Source organism: Onychomys torridus, chromosome 4, assembly GCF_903995425.1.
Source record: "Onychomys torridus chromosome 4, mOncTor1.1, whole genome shotgun sequence".
NCBI lineage: Eukaryota > Metazoa > Chordata > Mammalia > Rodentia > Cricetidae > Onychomys > Onychomys torridus.
In genome coordinates this window covers 18,304,871-18,323,506 of record NC_050446.1, presented here as the reverse complement: position 1 = coordinate 18,323,506, position 18,636 = coordinate 18,304,871, and the positions used below count along the sequence as shown (strand labels likewise).

The 18,636-nt window shown below is 36.8% G+C and overlaps 1 protein-coding gene across 6 annotated transcripts in view; it reads left to right on the top strand.

The window, feature by feature from the left end:
- The window catches only part of Lrp1b (LDL receptor related protein 1B), a 1,919,409-nt gene that overhangs the window by 1,860,247 nt on the left and 40,526 nt on the right, over positions 1-18,636 (top strand). For all 6 annotated transcript variants that reach the window (XM_036183000.1, XM_036183003.1, XM_036182999.1 and 3 more), the window contains one exon: positions 14,982-15,156. In XM_036183000.1, coding sequence (XP_036038893.1) covers positions 14,982-15,156 — 175 coding nt within the window. The remainder of the gene's footprint in view (positions 1-14,981; positions 15,157-18,636) is intronic.

Genomic DNA, 18,636 nt, shown 5'->3' with positions numbered 1-18,636 from the left:
TTCCTGGTTCTGGAATTTCCCCCAAGCACTTAGAGGTGCTGTATGGCATAGGGATATTGCAGTCTCATCAAAAGTAGCTTGTACATTTCTATCAGCAGAGCACCCATCTCTCACCAGAAATTTGATCTTAGAAGATCTCAAAACCTCTGATCTTACCCTGTTGTTCTAGGACCTTTACTTCCTCTCTCAACCAGCTTTTTCATTGTAACTGCTGGCTATATTCTAGAACAGCTGAGATTAACTTATTGCAGTCATCTTGTATGATTCTATTTGTGAAAGACCACATATTTTACATCTGTTTTACATATGTTGAATGTATGCCATATGTGACCACCTCTTCCTTGATGGTTTTTAAATCTCTCATAGGAAGAGGTTGCAACATATTTTCCACAAAGAGCTCAAGATATCTATCATTTGCTGGCTTCTCACAGATGATGACACGATAAGCCATTATATGAGAACCATCTAGAGATGTTATGACTTGTATGACCCTTTCCTTCTGCCTATTAGATCCTTTGTCATCTTAACTGAGAGTTTCTTCTAGAGCTTGTAACTGAGCACCTAAGGTCACTTGCAGTAAGTGAATCTCTTCTGTTGTAAGGAATTCCAGATTTTCATGTAATCATGCACCTTTTATGTTCTTCTGAAACACATGATTCCATAGCCCTTATTTTATCAGTTAATGATAATTTTTCTTCCTTATAAAGTATCTGAATAGCAGCAACATTACTCTAGAGAGTTATTGTTTTATCCATTAAGTCATATTTATTACCAATGGAATCAAAACTTATTGTACATTTATTATTAATGGATTGAAGTTCTTGTAAGTTAGCAGATTCCAAACAAAGAAACCTTTTATTTAAGTCTTTATTACTACCTTGTAAATGCTGGTAGCAGATTTCAGAGAAATAATCCATTTATTTAAATCTTCATTGCTACATTGTAAAGCCTGTATCAGTTCCAATAATGACTAATCTTTGTTATTATTATTAAACCAATTTTTCAATGCTATGTGAATTATTATGCTAAATGCTAAAATGGTGTATATCATATGCATCTCAGGAAGGTCATATATGTCCTGTAAAAATTAATTCATTATAAAAGCAAGAAAAAATTTAAATTCTTGTGATATAATATTTTCTGTCATGTTTTGAGAAATATTCAAATTTTGTAAAGATAATTTTATTAGTTTATTTATTAACCAGTTTAAAGGTATAAAATTATCAAGTACTTTTACCTTGGATGAAATCATTGATCACTGGTGTTTCAGTTCTTGCAATGGTTTTTTGGGGGTGCAGTGTAGTATCATTGCTTGGCTAGTAGGCATTGCTGGTGTAGCACTAAAATAGGTCTGATGCAAGCTGACTCTGGTCCCTGAATGGCTCCTGCCAATTAAGCACTTACCCAGGCAAACTCTGAGCATTAGGTAGGGTTGCTGGGATTACAACAGATTGTATACAACAATGAGGCAATACGCCAATGAGCTGAAAGCACTCAGGTGCAGTCACACACCTGGCAGGAGCTGCCTGTCTGGTTGGTGCTATATGGCTGGTGATAGCAGTAGCCAGTGGGGGCATGGCACCAGGACTGTACTCAGATAGATTGGTGGAAGCCACCAGGCAGGCAGACAGTCACATGTGCTCTCAAGGACAGCGGCCCAAGGTGTTCTGGAATTGGCTACTGCTACACTAAACTATTTTAAAAGTAAACGAACAGTCTGCTTGTAATCTCTAACGAGGTGGAGGTCGGACCCAATCTGGCAATTCCAAGTACAGAACTAGCAGGGCACTTAGTGCAGGCACCTTTCTCCGGTGCTCTATCCACTGAAGAACACATGCTTGTATCAATGGTTACAAGAACTGCTGCCTTGTGGGTCAACTAGCCAAAGAGCGACTGACTGACATGTCTCTGTGATTTATCAACAGCTGCCTGCCTGTGTTAGGGTTTAGTCATGCAAATAACCCCAGTGGGGACACGTGGCTCAGATCCACATGGTTGGGACTGAGTGGCTCAGGGTTGCTAGTGAGACAGACCTGCAGCAAGCACACAAGCCTCTGAGCCAACCTGCTGCCACTGCCGCTGAGGCTGTGGAAAGGAGTTACAGCGACTGTGGGATCTTTTTGTCACATGAGCATCCCATATTCTATGACAGTTATTAGGATCAATCAACATGAGTTTATTAAATGGGTAACAGAATTTATTAAGATATAAATTGAGAAAATATACTCATGAATACAGAATCAAGTAGACAGCAGAAGTCATCCTCTGATCTGTCTGGGAGTGAATCCACCTCGCAGGCAGGAGCTGGTAGACGGGGCATGTGACCCTTCGCAACTCCTTATAAGAGGTCATGTACAACAGCAGGAAGCACCACTTCCTTTGGGCCCTATAGTCCAAAGACATGGGCGGAGCAAATACCACTATACTTTTCTAAAAGATTTTATCTATTTTCTTTCCCAGCTTAAGTTCAAAGGCCTGTTCTTTTAATCATTCTCATATGTGCATATTTCACTCTCTTATTTCTTTCTTCTCCTGACAACCTGTAAGGACCATCATCCTTTCCCATGCCCCAACTCTCTTAAGTAGCACAAAGGACTATAGTTAGAAAAAATCCAGAGGTAGTTATGCTAGTCTCATCATCAGCTGCATAGACAGAACCAGCTTCCTAGACATTTATCTCTAGCAAATCTCTCTGAAAAAAAAAAAATCCAAAACTTCCCATGCTGGTATCTGTCAGTCACAGGTTCATTTCCCTGTCTCACCTTCTCTTTTATCTGGGATCAGCATTCTTTCAAAATATCTTTGTTGTCATAGTCCTCCGTAGCTGTCTCTCTGTTGACTTTACTTCTGTTAAGATTCTGTCTTTACTGTACTGTAGAAACAGCTCTTATGAGACTCAAGTTGATTGATTTTGCTGTGTCCAGTGGTCAAGTCTCAATTCCTCATTTACAATAACTTTCATTAACGTGTCAATCCCTTTTCCTAAATATATATTCTTCCCTTATCTTAATAGGCACTACTCTTGTCTTTTCTTATCTGTATTTTGTGTTGCTTCTTTGCTTATGAAGCCTAGACAAATTAACCAAATTGCTTCTTTGCTTACTGAAGGTAAAATGTTTAATTCCAGTGTAAATACTGTTGTGACTGAAAGCGCCATTGTCTCCATTTTATCTCCCTCCAAATATTAATGATTTCTATACATCTTCTCACACTTTACAATAAACCCAATGACTTTTCAAAATAATGTTTTCAAAGCATCATTTTCCATTCTAACTATACAGTATTTAAGTATTTTAAATGTTTCTTATGTACAAATAAATTTGGAAACCAGTGTCTAGATGACTTTAGTTATGTGTAGGGTTTTTGTAGCACCTAAATGATGGCTCTAAATCTGTAACTCCAGACAAATTGTTACTCTAAGTTTCAGATCTTATTTTCAATTTTCTGTGACAGCTAATCTTATCTCTCAGTTAACCTGACATTTCTCACCTTGAATTCTCACATTATCTTTCCTTTATCTTTAACAAGGAACATCCATTACTCAGTCCAAAATCGTGAAGTCTTTGTTGACTTCTCAGTCTTTCATATCTTTCACCTTTAAAACACACCCAGAATATGAGCCCTGCTCATTGATTCTACTTTCATTAAAGCATCCAAACTGCTGGGACCTCTTTGTCTGTTTTATTACAAAACAAAACCCTTGCTTCCTCTTTTTACCAGTAGTGTACATTATCAAATGGCAGTCACATTTGTCTGCTTTATGTAAAATAAAATTTCTTTCTATTTTAAACATATTAATTAAAATATTTATACACACACATACACACACACATATACACACACTCAGTTGTTTCTCTCATGTACACTCTATTGATTTTCTTTGTTCTCCAATGTACTAGGTATCATTTTTTAAAATCATATTTTCAAGAAGACAGCTGCAATGCAGCATAAAGAAATTTTTGTGGCACCCAGGCATAAATCTAAGTTAGAGTCAAGATCTGAACCAGGCAATCAACCTTCAGGACTCAATCCTTGAATTTACTTAATGTTTATCAAAGCATGCCTCATATCACTGAAGGAAGCACAAAGAACAGTACAGAGCCAAGCTGCCTGCACTAGTTTACTTGATGTAGCATTAATTATGGTGCCCCATGTATTACAGTAAGACCATATCTGTGGCTGTAAAGAAATGGTTAAATTTTGTTGTCCATTTCCATTCTAAAAGTTTATTTATTCTCATATGAGGACAAGCTCTTCTTGATGTATAAAGATGTCAGTATATTATGCCTACTGTCCTTTTTTCCTAAATTTTGCATGTCCCAGGACAACAGTCATATACAGATACAATACAGTTACACTCCTGTGATCTCATCCATATATTCACTACCTTATCTCTCTCCCATCAGCACAGCAGAGGTTGCTGGCATTAAGTGTTTTCTACTAATGCGCTAATTCTGTTTTTTTTTTTTTTTTTTTTTTTTTCTTTTGTGCTCAACCATTCTTAAAATCTGTAATGACTTCTAGGAAAGGGTAATTCCAGCTACTGTCCTACAAGGTGTTTAGTTTAATCATTCTCCTTTATTTTAGGAAAGCCACAGCCATGATTATCCTCCATATGAAGCCAACTTCTCTGGCACTGAGACTATACCTTGTGCTTGCTAGTTACCTTTGCAAACCACTCACTTCCTCTTTAGTTTGAACTGACATCTACCTCTACCTCTTTCAAGACTCTGTTTTTATGTCTCCTGTCTTTGTTCACTCTACTGTTTTGTTTATTGTGTATTCCTCAGATTTGAAGCTTCTCTGACATTATACTGAGCAACAATAGCTGATGAACAAAAAATAGTAATTTCATAGATGACATATCTAAATGAAAGTGGCCTGAAAAAGTGAATTAAAAGTTAATCAATGTATTATATGAAAAATGTCTGTTCTATATGTGGATAATCCATGGTTATTATGTAAGTGTGTATGTTGTTCTCGTTTTTTTAAAAGTGTCTTATATATTCTAAGCTTGCAGCAGACTCACATATCTAATCAAGAATGACCTTGAAGCTGTTATAGGATGTTAATCCTCTATGCTATCTTCAGATTGCTCAAACTATAGGCATGTCCCACCACACTCCAGTTCAATTCAATTTTTTAAGAAAAAAAAATCTCTTGATTTATTAGCTTCCACCAATTGATGCATTATACTCTGTCAGCTTTTTTATTTGTAAATCAAATAATCAAAATTCTTGATTCTCTTTGAACTGCCTTAAAATGCTATATAGCCATCATTGCAGAAATTTGCATTCTTCCAAAGAACAAATTCAGTTAGCTTGCATCTTAATTGACAACTTAATAGAATCACAGTGTGTGGCTGCCCGCTGCTTTACCAGGCAGTGTTATGATTTTATCCTTACTATTAGCAGTCAGAGTGCTTCCCGCCTTTTACTGCAAAGCACTTATTTAAATTAACCAATTAATCCTTAGACAGGGGTTAAATAAGTTGCCCAAGGTCTTGAAGCACGCAGAATTAGACCCCAGGAGTTGTTGATCAAGATGTCAGCAAACATCCAGGAGAACATTGATGCTATTCTTGGGCTTTGCCATTAAAATGACAAATCCAACATCTGAGGAAATGTAATAAATTCAGAATCCATCAGTGTGAGTCAGCAAAGTTCAGTGGACCCAGTGTTCTGTCAAAAGTGTGTCTGGCATATGCAACACTCCCCCCAGTAAATGAAGGAATGACAAAATGGCTCATTATGGCACCTAATTACAGGCTATTAGTGGGAGGTAAAACATCAGTTCTTGGTTGGGCTGAATTTAAACATCTCACAACTTCACTAGCAAGGTAAATTCCAGAGGTCTGAATGCAAATTAATTTTAGCAGGAGTAATTTATGGAAAAAGAAAGAGATAAAGTAACAAAGCTAAAATTTAATATTCTTTAAGTTATTTTTCTTAAGAAAAAACAGAGCTGAATTTTCATATGGGTCTAATGCCAAGATTCCTGCTATCAATCAAAGCAAATAAGCATAGCATTGTGCATTTAAATAGAGGTGTCATTTGTGAAGTCAACACTAGCTGAGGTTATTTTTAATTAAAGGACAATAGTACTAGGGCAAAGCTGCCCATTAAGCCAGCTTACTCTCTATGACATTGTAAGAGCATGTACAAGGATACTTCCTACACATTATCAGGGCAGACATGAAGAACTATATCTCTGAGGCAGGAACAATGGCTCAGCTGTTAAAGGCTAAGTTTCCCAAGCAAAGGAAGTTTTGTTAGATTATAGAGTTGAGAGACCTAAGAATAATGCAGAGATATAATATGATTGGTATTGGAATTATAGTTTTAAAGTAATTGTTGAACAATAACTGAGCTGTGGACATGCGACTATTGTGTTGATGATGTAATCAGATTATGTTTAGTACTTGCTGTCAGAGAAGCATTGTACTGTAGTCAGCTAGTTCACATGGCACCTGCCTAATGTTAGGCTTTGTGTGAACAGTTGTGTCAAGTACTTCCTGCTGCCAACCTACAATAGGTTGTGGTGTTCAGAAAAGTAAATGCAATACAATAGATGAGTTTAGTGAAACATGGCAATGAGCTATTCCTGCTTGCAAAAAGAGCCTAAGATTCATTGTAAATGAGTGATTTCTACCCAGAAGTGATATTTGGGGGTGACCTGAAGAGAAGGTCGTCATATGAAAATGAACATGAGGGAGAGCATACAAGGAAGGAAGACGGTGAAGTCCTGTAGAGGACTGCAGGGGACTGACGTTTGCAGAGTGTTCAGTGCAGTAATCACACCCACACATGCCAATGCATTAAAAGACATGAAATTTCTATCAATGCCCACAGTATCTTTGAGATGAATATTATCAGAATATCTTCCACGTCTCCAAAATTAAATGTAGGAAGTTTTCTTTATATTCTTTGTTAGAGATTATAAGATCTGAAAATTACATGGCTCCAAAATCAGGCTTCTCTTTGTACAACATCACACCATCTGATGCCCTCGTCCACACAGCAGCATAGTTACCGGGTTTTCCCAGTTTTTGCTTTGTTGAAAAAAAGGAATTTTAAATTTGAGTTATTGAACTGACAGCTAGCCTATAGAGAGACCTAAAACAATCAGGAAATAAAAGAGTATTTTCAGCTGTTCTCATTATTACAAAAATGAATGAGAACTGAGGCCGTAACTGTGATACTATTGACACAGGAAGTAGAATGCCCTACAATCACCAGCACCTTCCCCATCTGTCACATTATGAAATTCTTCAGAACAGTCACAGTTGCAGTGGGATAAGTTCTGGTGCACAGTCTCCCCAGTGTCTTGAAATTCTTTTTTTCTTGATGAGAAAAAAGCAGCACCTTCATCCAGTCAAGCTCTGGATCCAGTCTGCATTACACAATATGGTCCTGTTGTCCTTTTTCTCCTAACTTTGAAATGTAGTCATTGCCTCCACAACAGTTCCTCCACCAGCTGTTTGAGCCTTTTGTTCTTTACTTACTTGGAATCACTATGCTGTCTGCTGGCTGTCTAATCCCATACTGTCTTCCTAACTTTCCTTTGTCCTGGGAACTTGGCAACTCTGTTTTGTAGTTTTCAATTGTATTGTCACTGCTCATATTCTTGACTGCCCCATTAGAAGTGACAGCTGGTGGGGTGTTCTATCTGCTCTGCTGGGGTGGTGTCAGGGCCTGGGATCTGAAAGAATGTGTACAAAGCTAGTGCCTCTAACTCATATGAGCATGAAAAGAGCTGATCCCCCTGGAACATCTGGGCATGTGCACACAGACAGTACTTTCGACATTTGTGGGTGTGTACAGAGTTGGTGTCTGGAACATCTGTGACTATGTACAGAACACCACCAAAGCTAATATTCCTGTGTCCAGCCTACTGGGATTAGTTACTTTCTGTGCTCTAGTAAGATTTCACTTCAAGGAAGATCAAGGTTCTAGGAACTTATCCATACTAGCTCATTAGGTTTCCATATCCTTCATAAGGAGGTGCTCGCTCTCCCTAAGCAGTGCTGGCTGTCACTTTCACTGTCAAATACACAAAAGTAAATATTGTATCATTTCAGGTCAGTGGTTCTCAACCTTCTGTACACTATGGCACTTGAATACAATTTCTCATGTTGTAGCAGCCCCAAACATAAAATTGTTTTTACTGCTACTTCATAACTTGAATTTTGTTACTCTTATGAATAATAATGTAAATACCTGATATGTGACCCCCTGTGAAAGAGTGCTCTGACCACATTCTCCCACATTAAACCATACTGCACAGGATTCATGGTCCATATACTGAGAACCATTGCACTTGGTATTCTTATGTGTGCTGTTTGTGAAAACATGAACTGATTGAGTCACTTCAGAAGAGAGTTTTGCATTGTCCTTAAATGTAAGTCAAATTGCTAAACGATCTTCTTAATAAAAAAAAAAAAAAAAACCCAGAGCCAGACATTGGGGTAAAAAACTGGGAGATCAGGGCAGTAGAAAAAAGCCAGCCATGTTCTTACCACTAGAAATCCTCAGCCCAAAACAGAACTACTTCCTGTATATCCACGCTTATATGCTTTTTTGTCCATGCCATCTCACTTCCTCTCTCCGCCAGCTATAGCACTTCCTCTTTTTGCTCAGCTCTGTCACTTCCTGTCTGTCTGTACAGACCTCCAGACCTCCATGGTTAGTGCTGGGGTGAAAGGCATGTCCCACCATGCCTGGCTCTGTTACCAATGTGGGCTTGAACTCACAGAGATCCTGATGGATCTCTGCCTCCCAAATGCTAGGTTTAAAGGCATGTGCTAGCATTGCCTGGCTTCTATGTTTAATATAGTGGCTAGCTTTTTCCTCTGATCTTCAGATAAGCTTTATTGGGGTGCACAAATAAAATTTTACCACACTTAAAAATGAATATTTTTTGTGAGAAATTGGTTCTACAAATTAAAACTATATCAGGACAAAGCCATGTACAAAAAATCCACAACCCACAAACAGTATGTGCTGAAGTTTTTATTTTGAAAGAAAAATATTGTAAATATTTAGATAGATTTGAATTAATGGCTGCAAATAGTTATATCATTTTTAGTTAATCATAATAAAGAATGATGACTCAAGAGTCAGATAATGGAACTGTAGTCTTATCACATGTTAGATCATTTAAAAGAGTCTCAGGATTACAAAGGTAGGGTTAAAGATGTTTGAGATCCAATAGAAAGACTAAAATTATGGAAAACAATTTTGGAATATTATTGTTCATCCATTAAGAACATAAAAATAGGAAGAAAATATTTCAGTATATATTTACATAAAGTAATTTAATGGAAAAACAGGTAACTATTTCCAAAATATGGTAAGTTGTATGTGAGTTAAGCCACATAGTTTATTTATTAAAACTGATTCATTCATATATATATTTGTTTTTCAAGACAGGGTTTTTCTGTGTAGCTTTGCACCTTTCCTGGATTTCTCTCTGTAGACCAGGCTGGCCTCAAACTCCCAAAGATCCATCTGCCTCTGCCTCCAGAGTGCTGGGATTAAAGGCAGGCGCCACCACTGCCCAGCCCAGTTGGTATATATTAAAGACACATGGGAGGCTGAATGTATAGCCCAGATGACAGAGTGCTTGCCTAGCATGTGAAAGACATGTCTGTAAATGTAGCACTCAGGAAGCAGAAACTGGAGGATCAACAATTTAAGGCCACCATTAGGTATATAGCCAATTCAAGGCCAGCCTAGGCTACATGAAACCCTGTCTGTTGAAATTTCATATTTTATTAATGCAATGTAAATAGCCTATTAGTAAATGAGTAGCTAAATATTGTCACCAACACATGTAACATACACAAACAGTTTAAAGATGCATTTCAGTGATCTCTGGCTGCCTGATAAAGAATCTTTGAGAAAGAATAAAGATGTTACAAGCTACAATAATGATTTTTCTTAAAAAAAATATTTCATTCTATTATAGAAAATAGGTGTATTTTTAACATTTGTACCTACAATTTGCCTAATTACAATATCAATACACTACAATTACATAGTCCTCATTGTTATCTGGATTATAAAATTGTGTTTGGTACTGGTAGTAATCCTCAGAGTATTTGTGACAACTTTATATTGTGAGCATTCAGTATTGCTACTGTATAGTTTCATGGTTTTCCCTGTTTTCTTCACAAGAGTTCATTGCATTGTGGTTTTTTTTTTTTTTTAAATCACCTACATATATCTCAAATATATCTTTTAGATCAGTAAAATTATTAAACATTTTTGACAGAGTGTTCTACAGAAAGCAAAACTTCAGACTTAAACTTCCTTGATCATAATATGTATATATCCATGCCATGCAAGCCTAGGTCAGATTTTGTTTTCTCTTTTTCCTGTCCACTTTGACATGTGTCCACTCTCTGCAAAGTTAGTGAAGTTCCTAGTATACAGTTACACATGTGGCTGTGTTTAGAAATCTATCCATTGCAGGCACAACATTTCAATGTCTATTATATAACCTAACTGTTCATATAATTTCAAAGTTATGCAAAGGCATCATGTCATTCCATAAATCCAAACCATTACTGAACACTCACTGATCTACATAGAGTCTTTTACTCTCAGTCCTACAGTGTTCTAATGTTAATCCTGTTCCTGTTTCAACCCCAACTACAAAAAAGGCTTTGATCATCTATATTTTCCTTCTAATATGACTTTTTTCATTCTAGTCATTAGAAATGATGCTGTATTCTTTCTCCCATAAGTGTATATTCATTGTACTTTATTACATAAGGATATTTTCACATACATACTGATACAACTAAACTTTGATCATATTCAAACTAAATTTCTCTACATTCCCTTGTTACCCCAAACAGCTCCAGTTCATCTCTTTTGTTCCTTTAAGCACTTTCAATGCCAATATTATGTCATATCTATGTGCTTGATAGAAAGTTTTATATTAAAATCTAGGTTTGCAACTGTGTGAATTCATGTAATATGTTTCTTTATCATATTATATTTTACAATTATTTTAGTAACAATAGCTATTATTAATCTTGCTGTTCCTCTGTACCAAAAGAATACAATATGTGTTTGGGTGCTGATGTGCCACTTTATATCCTTAAAAAAATAACATTTTTGGCAGATGTTTTAAAATGTTATTTTATCATTTTTTTAAACAGAGAGAAATTTAGCTTACTTCATAAGAGTGTCCCCCTCTGGTTCTTAGGCCTTCCTGGCTATCAAGCCCCATGTACTGAAAGACATATCATAGAAAGTTTGCATCATGTCCTGAATATCATATTTATGGTGTTATGGATAATATTTTCCAATATAATTAGGACACATCAGTGAATTATGTACTTATTCTCAATAAAAATTATTTCTTGTTCTATTAAAAAATAAAATAAAATTTGAAAAGTTAGTTGGTGAGGAAAACTATGTGCTGTTTGCATGTATGCCTGAGTCTATGTCAAGAAGTAAATGAAAATCATTGTCCTCTGCATGCTGGTGCCAATCAAGCACAGCCGGTATGTCAAGCCCTGTTTTAGAAGAAATTATGAGGTCTTTATTCTGATTTGATTACTATTTAATGTTCAGTAACATTTAATACAGCAGCAATGATACATGAAAACAGTTAGAAAACTAAGAATTTCATCAAAGATAGGAAAAAGAGGATAATGAATGGAGAAAACATCAAAGCATTTTTATATGAATGTATTTTATGTGATGAATGAATCTGGGAAGAATTGGAAGAAGGGGATATATGTGATGAAAATATATTCTCAGAGAAATAACATTTATTTTTAAAAATAAAATAATTTTAAACCTTTTGATGTCTCAAGGGGTGAACTCTCTTGACTGACTTCTCTGGGATTTGGAGAAACTAAAGATATATATATATATATATATATATATATATATATATATATATATATATATATATAGAGAGAGAGAGAGAGAGAGAGAGAGAGAGAGAGAATTAACACCATTGAGATAAAATGAACTGCTGTGCATTTTAGGTTCTCAGAGGGTAAGACCCAACCCATGTCATTGGCAACTTGTGAAAAAGAGCCTTATGAGTTTACTGCTCCTAAAAAGCAACTGAATTAAGAATTTGCTGTTAATGTGATTTGAAGTGGGGTATGGTCCATTCCAAGACAGCCAAACTTGACAGTGTCAGCCACATGGTACTGGCTTTAGAGGCATGAAGAGTATAAGTATGAAGGGGTAATAGATTCATGCTTCATGGTTTCAGAAAAGCTGCTAAGGCAGCTTGTGGCAGGGTAGTTCCTGCTTGAAGCTCTGAAAGTGAACCCTGGGTTGCAGTGAAGACTCCAAGATGGTGGAGATAACAGAGTCATGTGGTGTCTACTGCTGCATTCAGGAAGTGGAATCAGCCCAACAAAGATATGTGTGTGCTGACAGCAAAGCTGGAGGGATGGACCCATCTCAGCTCTTTGACACTGGAAATAGAGCTATGGGATATGGTTTTGGGATATGGTTTTGTACGGATGAATCCCAGTATACTTTTGGGACAGTATTTCCTCACTATGTTCCCATTCTACCCATTTAAACTGGTAATATATACCCTGTGATGTTATATGTTGGAAGTCTGCAATCTGCCTTCTGAGTTTGCATGTGGCTAAAGTTAAGAGACTGTTTTGAATCTTAGAACAGACTTTTGACTTTTGAACAGTGTTGAAACTATGAAAGACTTTTGGAGTTGGACTCAGTGTATCTTTCTTTATGATTAGGGCTCTGGGCATAATAGAGACAGGAAGTCAAATGCCAGAGTTTGAATGAAAAATATCCCCTATATGTCTAGATAGTTGAACACTTGTTCCCCATTTGGCAATACTGTTTTGGAAGGCTTAGGAAACATAGCCTATGCTGGAAGGAGTATGTATGTCACTAGAGGTGGGCTTTGAGAATGGATTTCCTCAACTCTCAGTCCGTTCCCTACTTACTGCTGTAGTAAAAGATGTGGTCTCTCATATTCTTATGCCTGGGGTCATGCTTGCAGCTTTCTGCCATGCCTCCCCCACCTTGATGGACGCTACTTCTCTGCAACCATTCAATAAAGTAAACTCTAAATTTTTTAGCCTTTTGAGATGGTGTTTGATCACAGAAATGGAAAAACAACTAATACAAGTGTTAAGCAGCCTGTTCAATACCATGGGTTTAGGAATCTTGCAGCTGAAAATCTGTGAGAGGAGAGGACTTTAATACAAGAATCAAAACTATGAAAAGAAGGTAGAAGAAAAGAAGAACAGAGGAGAGGGAGAAGAGCATTGCACATGCTCTCAAAGGGGTGACAACTAATAACCACGTTGCAGAGAATGCAGTTCTCAGATGTTGTATATCACAAGAAAAGTGGAAGATGGAATATTTTAGACAGGCCCTGAGAAGCTACTTTCGAACTACAGTGCAGAGGGCAGTCGTGCCATTGAACACTTCCTAACCTTGACTTTCATGAAACATACTTTCTCTCCTTTGACTATCTCCAGGTCTAAGCACACGCCTGTTTTTGGAGCAGGAAGTGTTTGACTTAGTAAAATGCAACTTGGAGTTCTTCACTAAACTGTTATTCTAATATCTGTTTATTCTACAAATTTATCATGAACAGGCGCTTTTCTTACTTTCTTTGGATTCCATTTTATGCTATGAAAACAATCATCTGCAATGTATGATACACACATGACAAACTAGGCCAAGGTGACATGACATACTGTATTCACTGTAGAGGCCACAAACTACACCACAGTGTAGAAATACCAGTTCCCATTTAGTATTCCAAGTTCCAAGCCTCTAACCTTTTGAAAATGCTATGCTTCTTATATTTAGTCCAAAACCATGTTGACAATGCACCTAACATCTAAGTGAGTATACATAGTATAACATAACAGCAAGTGTAAGCACACTTAAACTTCACATTCATTAGGATGTAATAAGCTCGTCAATAACTTCACTTTCTGGCTAGTTTAATAAAGGGCTAGACAAGCACGCATACATGAGAATTATCAACAATATTTTAATTTCCTCACTCACCATTATTGTCATATAGCAGGTCACAGTTGGTTAATCATATTTTTGTCTCAGCTAATTTCATTTAACATTATTTAACAGTGAAATGGCTAAAAGGAAATTACTACCTCCAAATACAAACCCTGTGGTAAATTTAATTAACTGTTTACATCTTTGTACTATAAATTTAAATATTTTAAATTTGGAAAATTGCATTACATTCTAATATGAACACATATATAGCTGTCTGCTTTTCAAGTTACTGAACCATAATAGTTCTAATGTTATATTAATAGTTTTTTAAATGTCCTTTGTTGAACTATGAATGTTCAAGATGTACCAAAATACTTGAGGTAAGTATCCCTTCATCATGAAGAAACCTGCTTATAATGCTGTAAAAGAAAGATCCTTTGAAAAAGGAGCTTAGATTAGATGGGAACATTTTACTCTGAAGGGTGGTTTGTTTAGTGCTCACATAGAATTAAATAAGGTGATGTTTCTGTCATTTTCAACCCATGAAGCATCAGCCAATTTCCTAGTCAGCTTTCCTTTGTTGTTCTATCTGCCCACCAAACATTCCATTGTTCCAGGGATACAGAGAGGTAGGAAGGGCAACAGTAATTGGCTTCTCAGGAAATTTCAAGCATTTCTCCCCATGTCCAACCACACTTGTGCTGCTCATTGGAAAGAAATCTAAGGAAGTTGGAGCAAAAAGAGCTAATCAGCTAGCATTGCATCTATATAACACTTACCTTCCTAGCAGGATTAAATAGAGCTTAACTTAGGAACAGAGAGGAGTCAAAGCATTATCAGAGAAGTCTCTTTTGTGTAACATACAAGCTGATTTTTAAAATTATTTTACCTATTGTGAGACCATTTTCATATTAAACAAAATAACATCATTTATGAGAATGAAGACAATACCTCATAGCATCATTTAAATGTTTCATTGTTCCTTTTTCCTAGATGTGTGCCACCACTATTGTGTGAATTCCGAATCATGTACCATTGGAAATGATGGGAGTGTTGACTGTGTCTGTCCAACACGCTATGAAGGACCAAAATGTGAGATTGATAAATGTATACGGTGCCATGGGGGTCACTGTATTATAAATAAAGACCATGAAGATATATTTTGCAAGTAAGTAGGCATCTAGCTTGATTTATAAAGCATCTTTATGCCAAAGACACATGGTTAGAACGAAACTATGAAGTCAATGTAATTTTTTATTCAAAACTTCTGCATATCTAACAGTTCATTTTTTAAAGCTAGAGATGAAGTGCAAGTAAGCTCACTCTTCAACACTTTTTCAAATATCTAAAGAAGGTGAAATTCAGTAGTGTTATCAGATTATTCCAGATATAAAATATAGCCAAGAATTAAGCAACAGTGAAAATATATTTAAAATCCATATGTAGAGCTAAGAATAGGCCCATGTTTGCCAACAAGGGTTTAATTCACTGCAAAAGCATATTAAGAAGGCAGAGGAAGAGGAGAAGGAGGAGGAGCAGGAGGAGTAAGAGGAGAAGGAGGAGGAGGAAGAGGAGAAAAAGATGGTAGTGGGAGACATGGAAGAGACAAAAACAGAATTAACCAGTAATAATAGGTCTTTAAGGAGTCTGGAAGTGATGGATCATAAATCCAAGATCATCTTCCTGGGTTAAAGGCCAGTGACGTGGCACAAAAGGCAAAGGTGCTAGGCTTAGAACCATATACATTTTTACACATTATTTATTTTGGATTTTATTTTGTTTTATATTTTCACTGATTAGCTCTATTTTGTCAATACAATGTATGAAGACATAGTAGCTCACACCAGTAAGTGCTACATTCAGTAGAGTGAAATAGGAGAAATCCTTGCAATTGTAGGACAAGTTTGATCACATGAGTTCAATACCCAAACCCACACTTTAGGAGAGCACCAACTCCAAACATTGTCTTCTTTTTTTTCCCCCAAACTTTTACGGTTATATCTTTTTTTTTCTTTATTATTTTGTGTTTTAAATTTTATATATCAGCCATGGGTTCCCCTGTCCTCACCCCTCCCGCCCCCCCCCCCACCTTCCCCCAGCCCCTCCCCTCCATTCCCATGTCCTTCAGGATCAAGGCACCCCTGGGGATTCATTTAAACCTGGTGGATTCAGTACAGGCAGGTCCTGTCACCTCCTTCCAGACTGAGCAAAGTGTCCCTGTGTAAGATCTACATGAACAACCTGGACGACAGTGGGAGTAATGAAGAGCAAGATTTGAGGGAAAGAAAGCTTAGGGGAGCAGGAGATCCTAGCTGGATCAAGAACAGAAAGGGAGAATGAGGAATAACAGACCATGATAAATGAAGACCAAACATTGTCTTCTGACATCCATTCATAGAGCCTCTTGTTGCTGGGATGATAGATACAAGTGTGTGGCATGTTCATTGTAGGCTTTTAGTTATTTCTCATCAACAGTCACAGTGAGTAGATTAGAATTTTTATTGCTGTTTTTTCTGATTGTCTTTTCTTTTGAGATTATACTTTTATTTTATTGGCTTTAGTTGATGCTTCTGGGAAGAAGCAACATTTATCTCCAATGGACATAGGCACTAAGATTTTTCTTTTCCTAGTCTGACTTTGGAAATTTCTACCCAGAACAAGTACATGGAATTAGGGGTTCTTGGAAACAGAGTGGATATGTCCAAGTTCTACTTTTATTGTCCTTTGAAATTTGTCTTTATAACTAAGTGAATGGGAGCAGAACCCAAGAGCTAAGGCTCATGCCATTCAGTTTGTATCATGAAACAAGTTCTTGCCATGAAGTAAGAGGTTAGTCCTCATGCCCAAGTACTTTGAACAACCATCTAAAAGAAGTGTTTATAAAGGACTGGATTCTGTCATCTGCTTTGCTTAGGATTATAATGAATGAGAGCAAGAGACACAACAGTGTGTCATAAACTATCCCTGCCACTGAGCACTCTATGAGTTGTAAGATGAGTTATGTTACTCTGGCAAATAAGATCCAATAAAATTTTATTACAGGCAATATTGAAGAGTTTTATTTATTTTTTATTTACTCTCACATTAGAACTTACTGTAAATATGTTTTGTGTTATCTTTATGAATGGTATTACTAAACCTAGCATGTCAAATAATTTGAAAGTATATTATTTTCAAGTCAAGTAATTAAAAATGTGACTGATATTTCTTCATTAAGTACATAAAGTCAAAATAAATATTCACATGTATCACCCAAGTAGTATGTTCTCATGAATCCCAACAGTTCTTAATGATAAAAGAACTTCATTTCATTTTGTAGATGTGGAGGGTTTTTTTTTTTTGTCTGTTTTTTGTTTTAAATAAAATAATAAGATAAAACAAGAACTTTCAAGTGAATTTGGAAAACACAAACTAACAGGAGGGAAAAGAATCCCAAGAGAAGTTACAAGAATCAAAGTCCCTCTTGTTTGCACATTCAGAAGTCCCATAAAAATACTAAACTGAAAGCTATAATGTATCCACAGGGTCACTGGTACAGTCAGCCCTGTGCCTGCTTCAATCTCAGTGAGCTCATCCGAGCTTTGTTCACTTGATTTAGAGAGCCTTATTCTCCTGCAGTCCTTCTTCTCCTCTGCTTCTTAAACGCTTTCTGCCTCCTCCTCCACAGGCTTTCCTGAGCTCTGGGGGGAAGGGTTTAATCGAGACATCCCACTTAGAGCTGTGTGTTCCAAGGTCTCACTTTCTTCATAATGTCTGGCTGTGGGTTGATGTATTTTTTTCCCATGTGCTGAAGGAGGAAACTTCTCTGATACTGGCTGAGTAAGGCACTGACCCATGAGTAGAGCAGAATATCATTAGATGCCATTTTTATCACTATGTTCTAATTTTTATTGTATTTACTTCTTTGTTTGTTTGTTTTTGGATTAGTAGTTTTTATTTTAACCTTGGGCTCTGGACTATCTAGTCTCTCATTCTTTGTCACCCAATCAGTACCAGGTTTGGGTTCCATCTCATGGAGTGGTCCTTAAGTCAAATCAGATATTGATATGTTACTCCCTCAAGTTTGGTGCCACCATTGCCCTAGCATATTTTGTTGGCAGGACAGATTGTAGATCAAAAATTTTGTGGCTGTGTTGGTGTTTACGTTCCTCTTTTGGTATCCTGCAGAGTATCTCCCAATACCAAAGACACTAGAAAATAGAAAGTTCTATAGAGACACCAGCTCAACCTATATTCAATGAGTTGTGTGGGTGTTGTCTTCAACAATGAGGCCTTAATGTGGTTTTGTGGAGAACAACCTATTGTCTTGGCAAGAGTCTGGATTGTTTTGGATTTCCATGGAGCCCCTTTGGCTAACAACTTAATTGGATATAACCCAGTCCCAGTATTAGAAGCTGTGTTTGGTGATAAGAGACGGCCAGTTGGGACTCCATCTCCCTCATTATTTGGACACTTTATTATAATCACTTCATAGATTTTAAGAAGTTTCCACTGCACTGGATTGGCTCCTCTCCTCATGTACTCTGTTCCTCATCAGAACACATTACATACATAATGTTTTTGATGAGTCTCTTCCACTTATGCTGATATTTGTGGCTATAAACTGTCTACAGACTCCATTACAAAATTGATCATCATTGCATGTTAT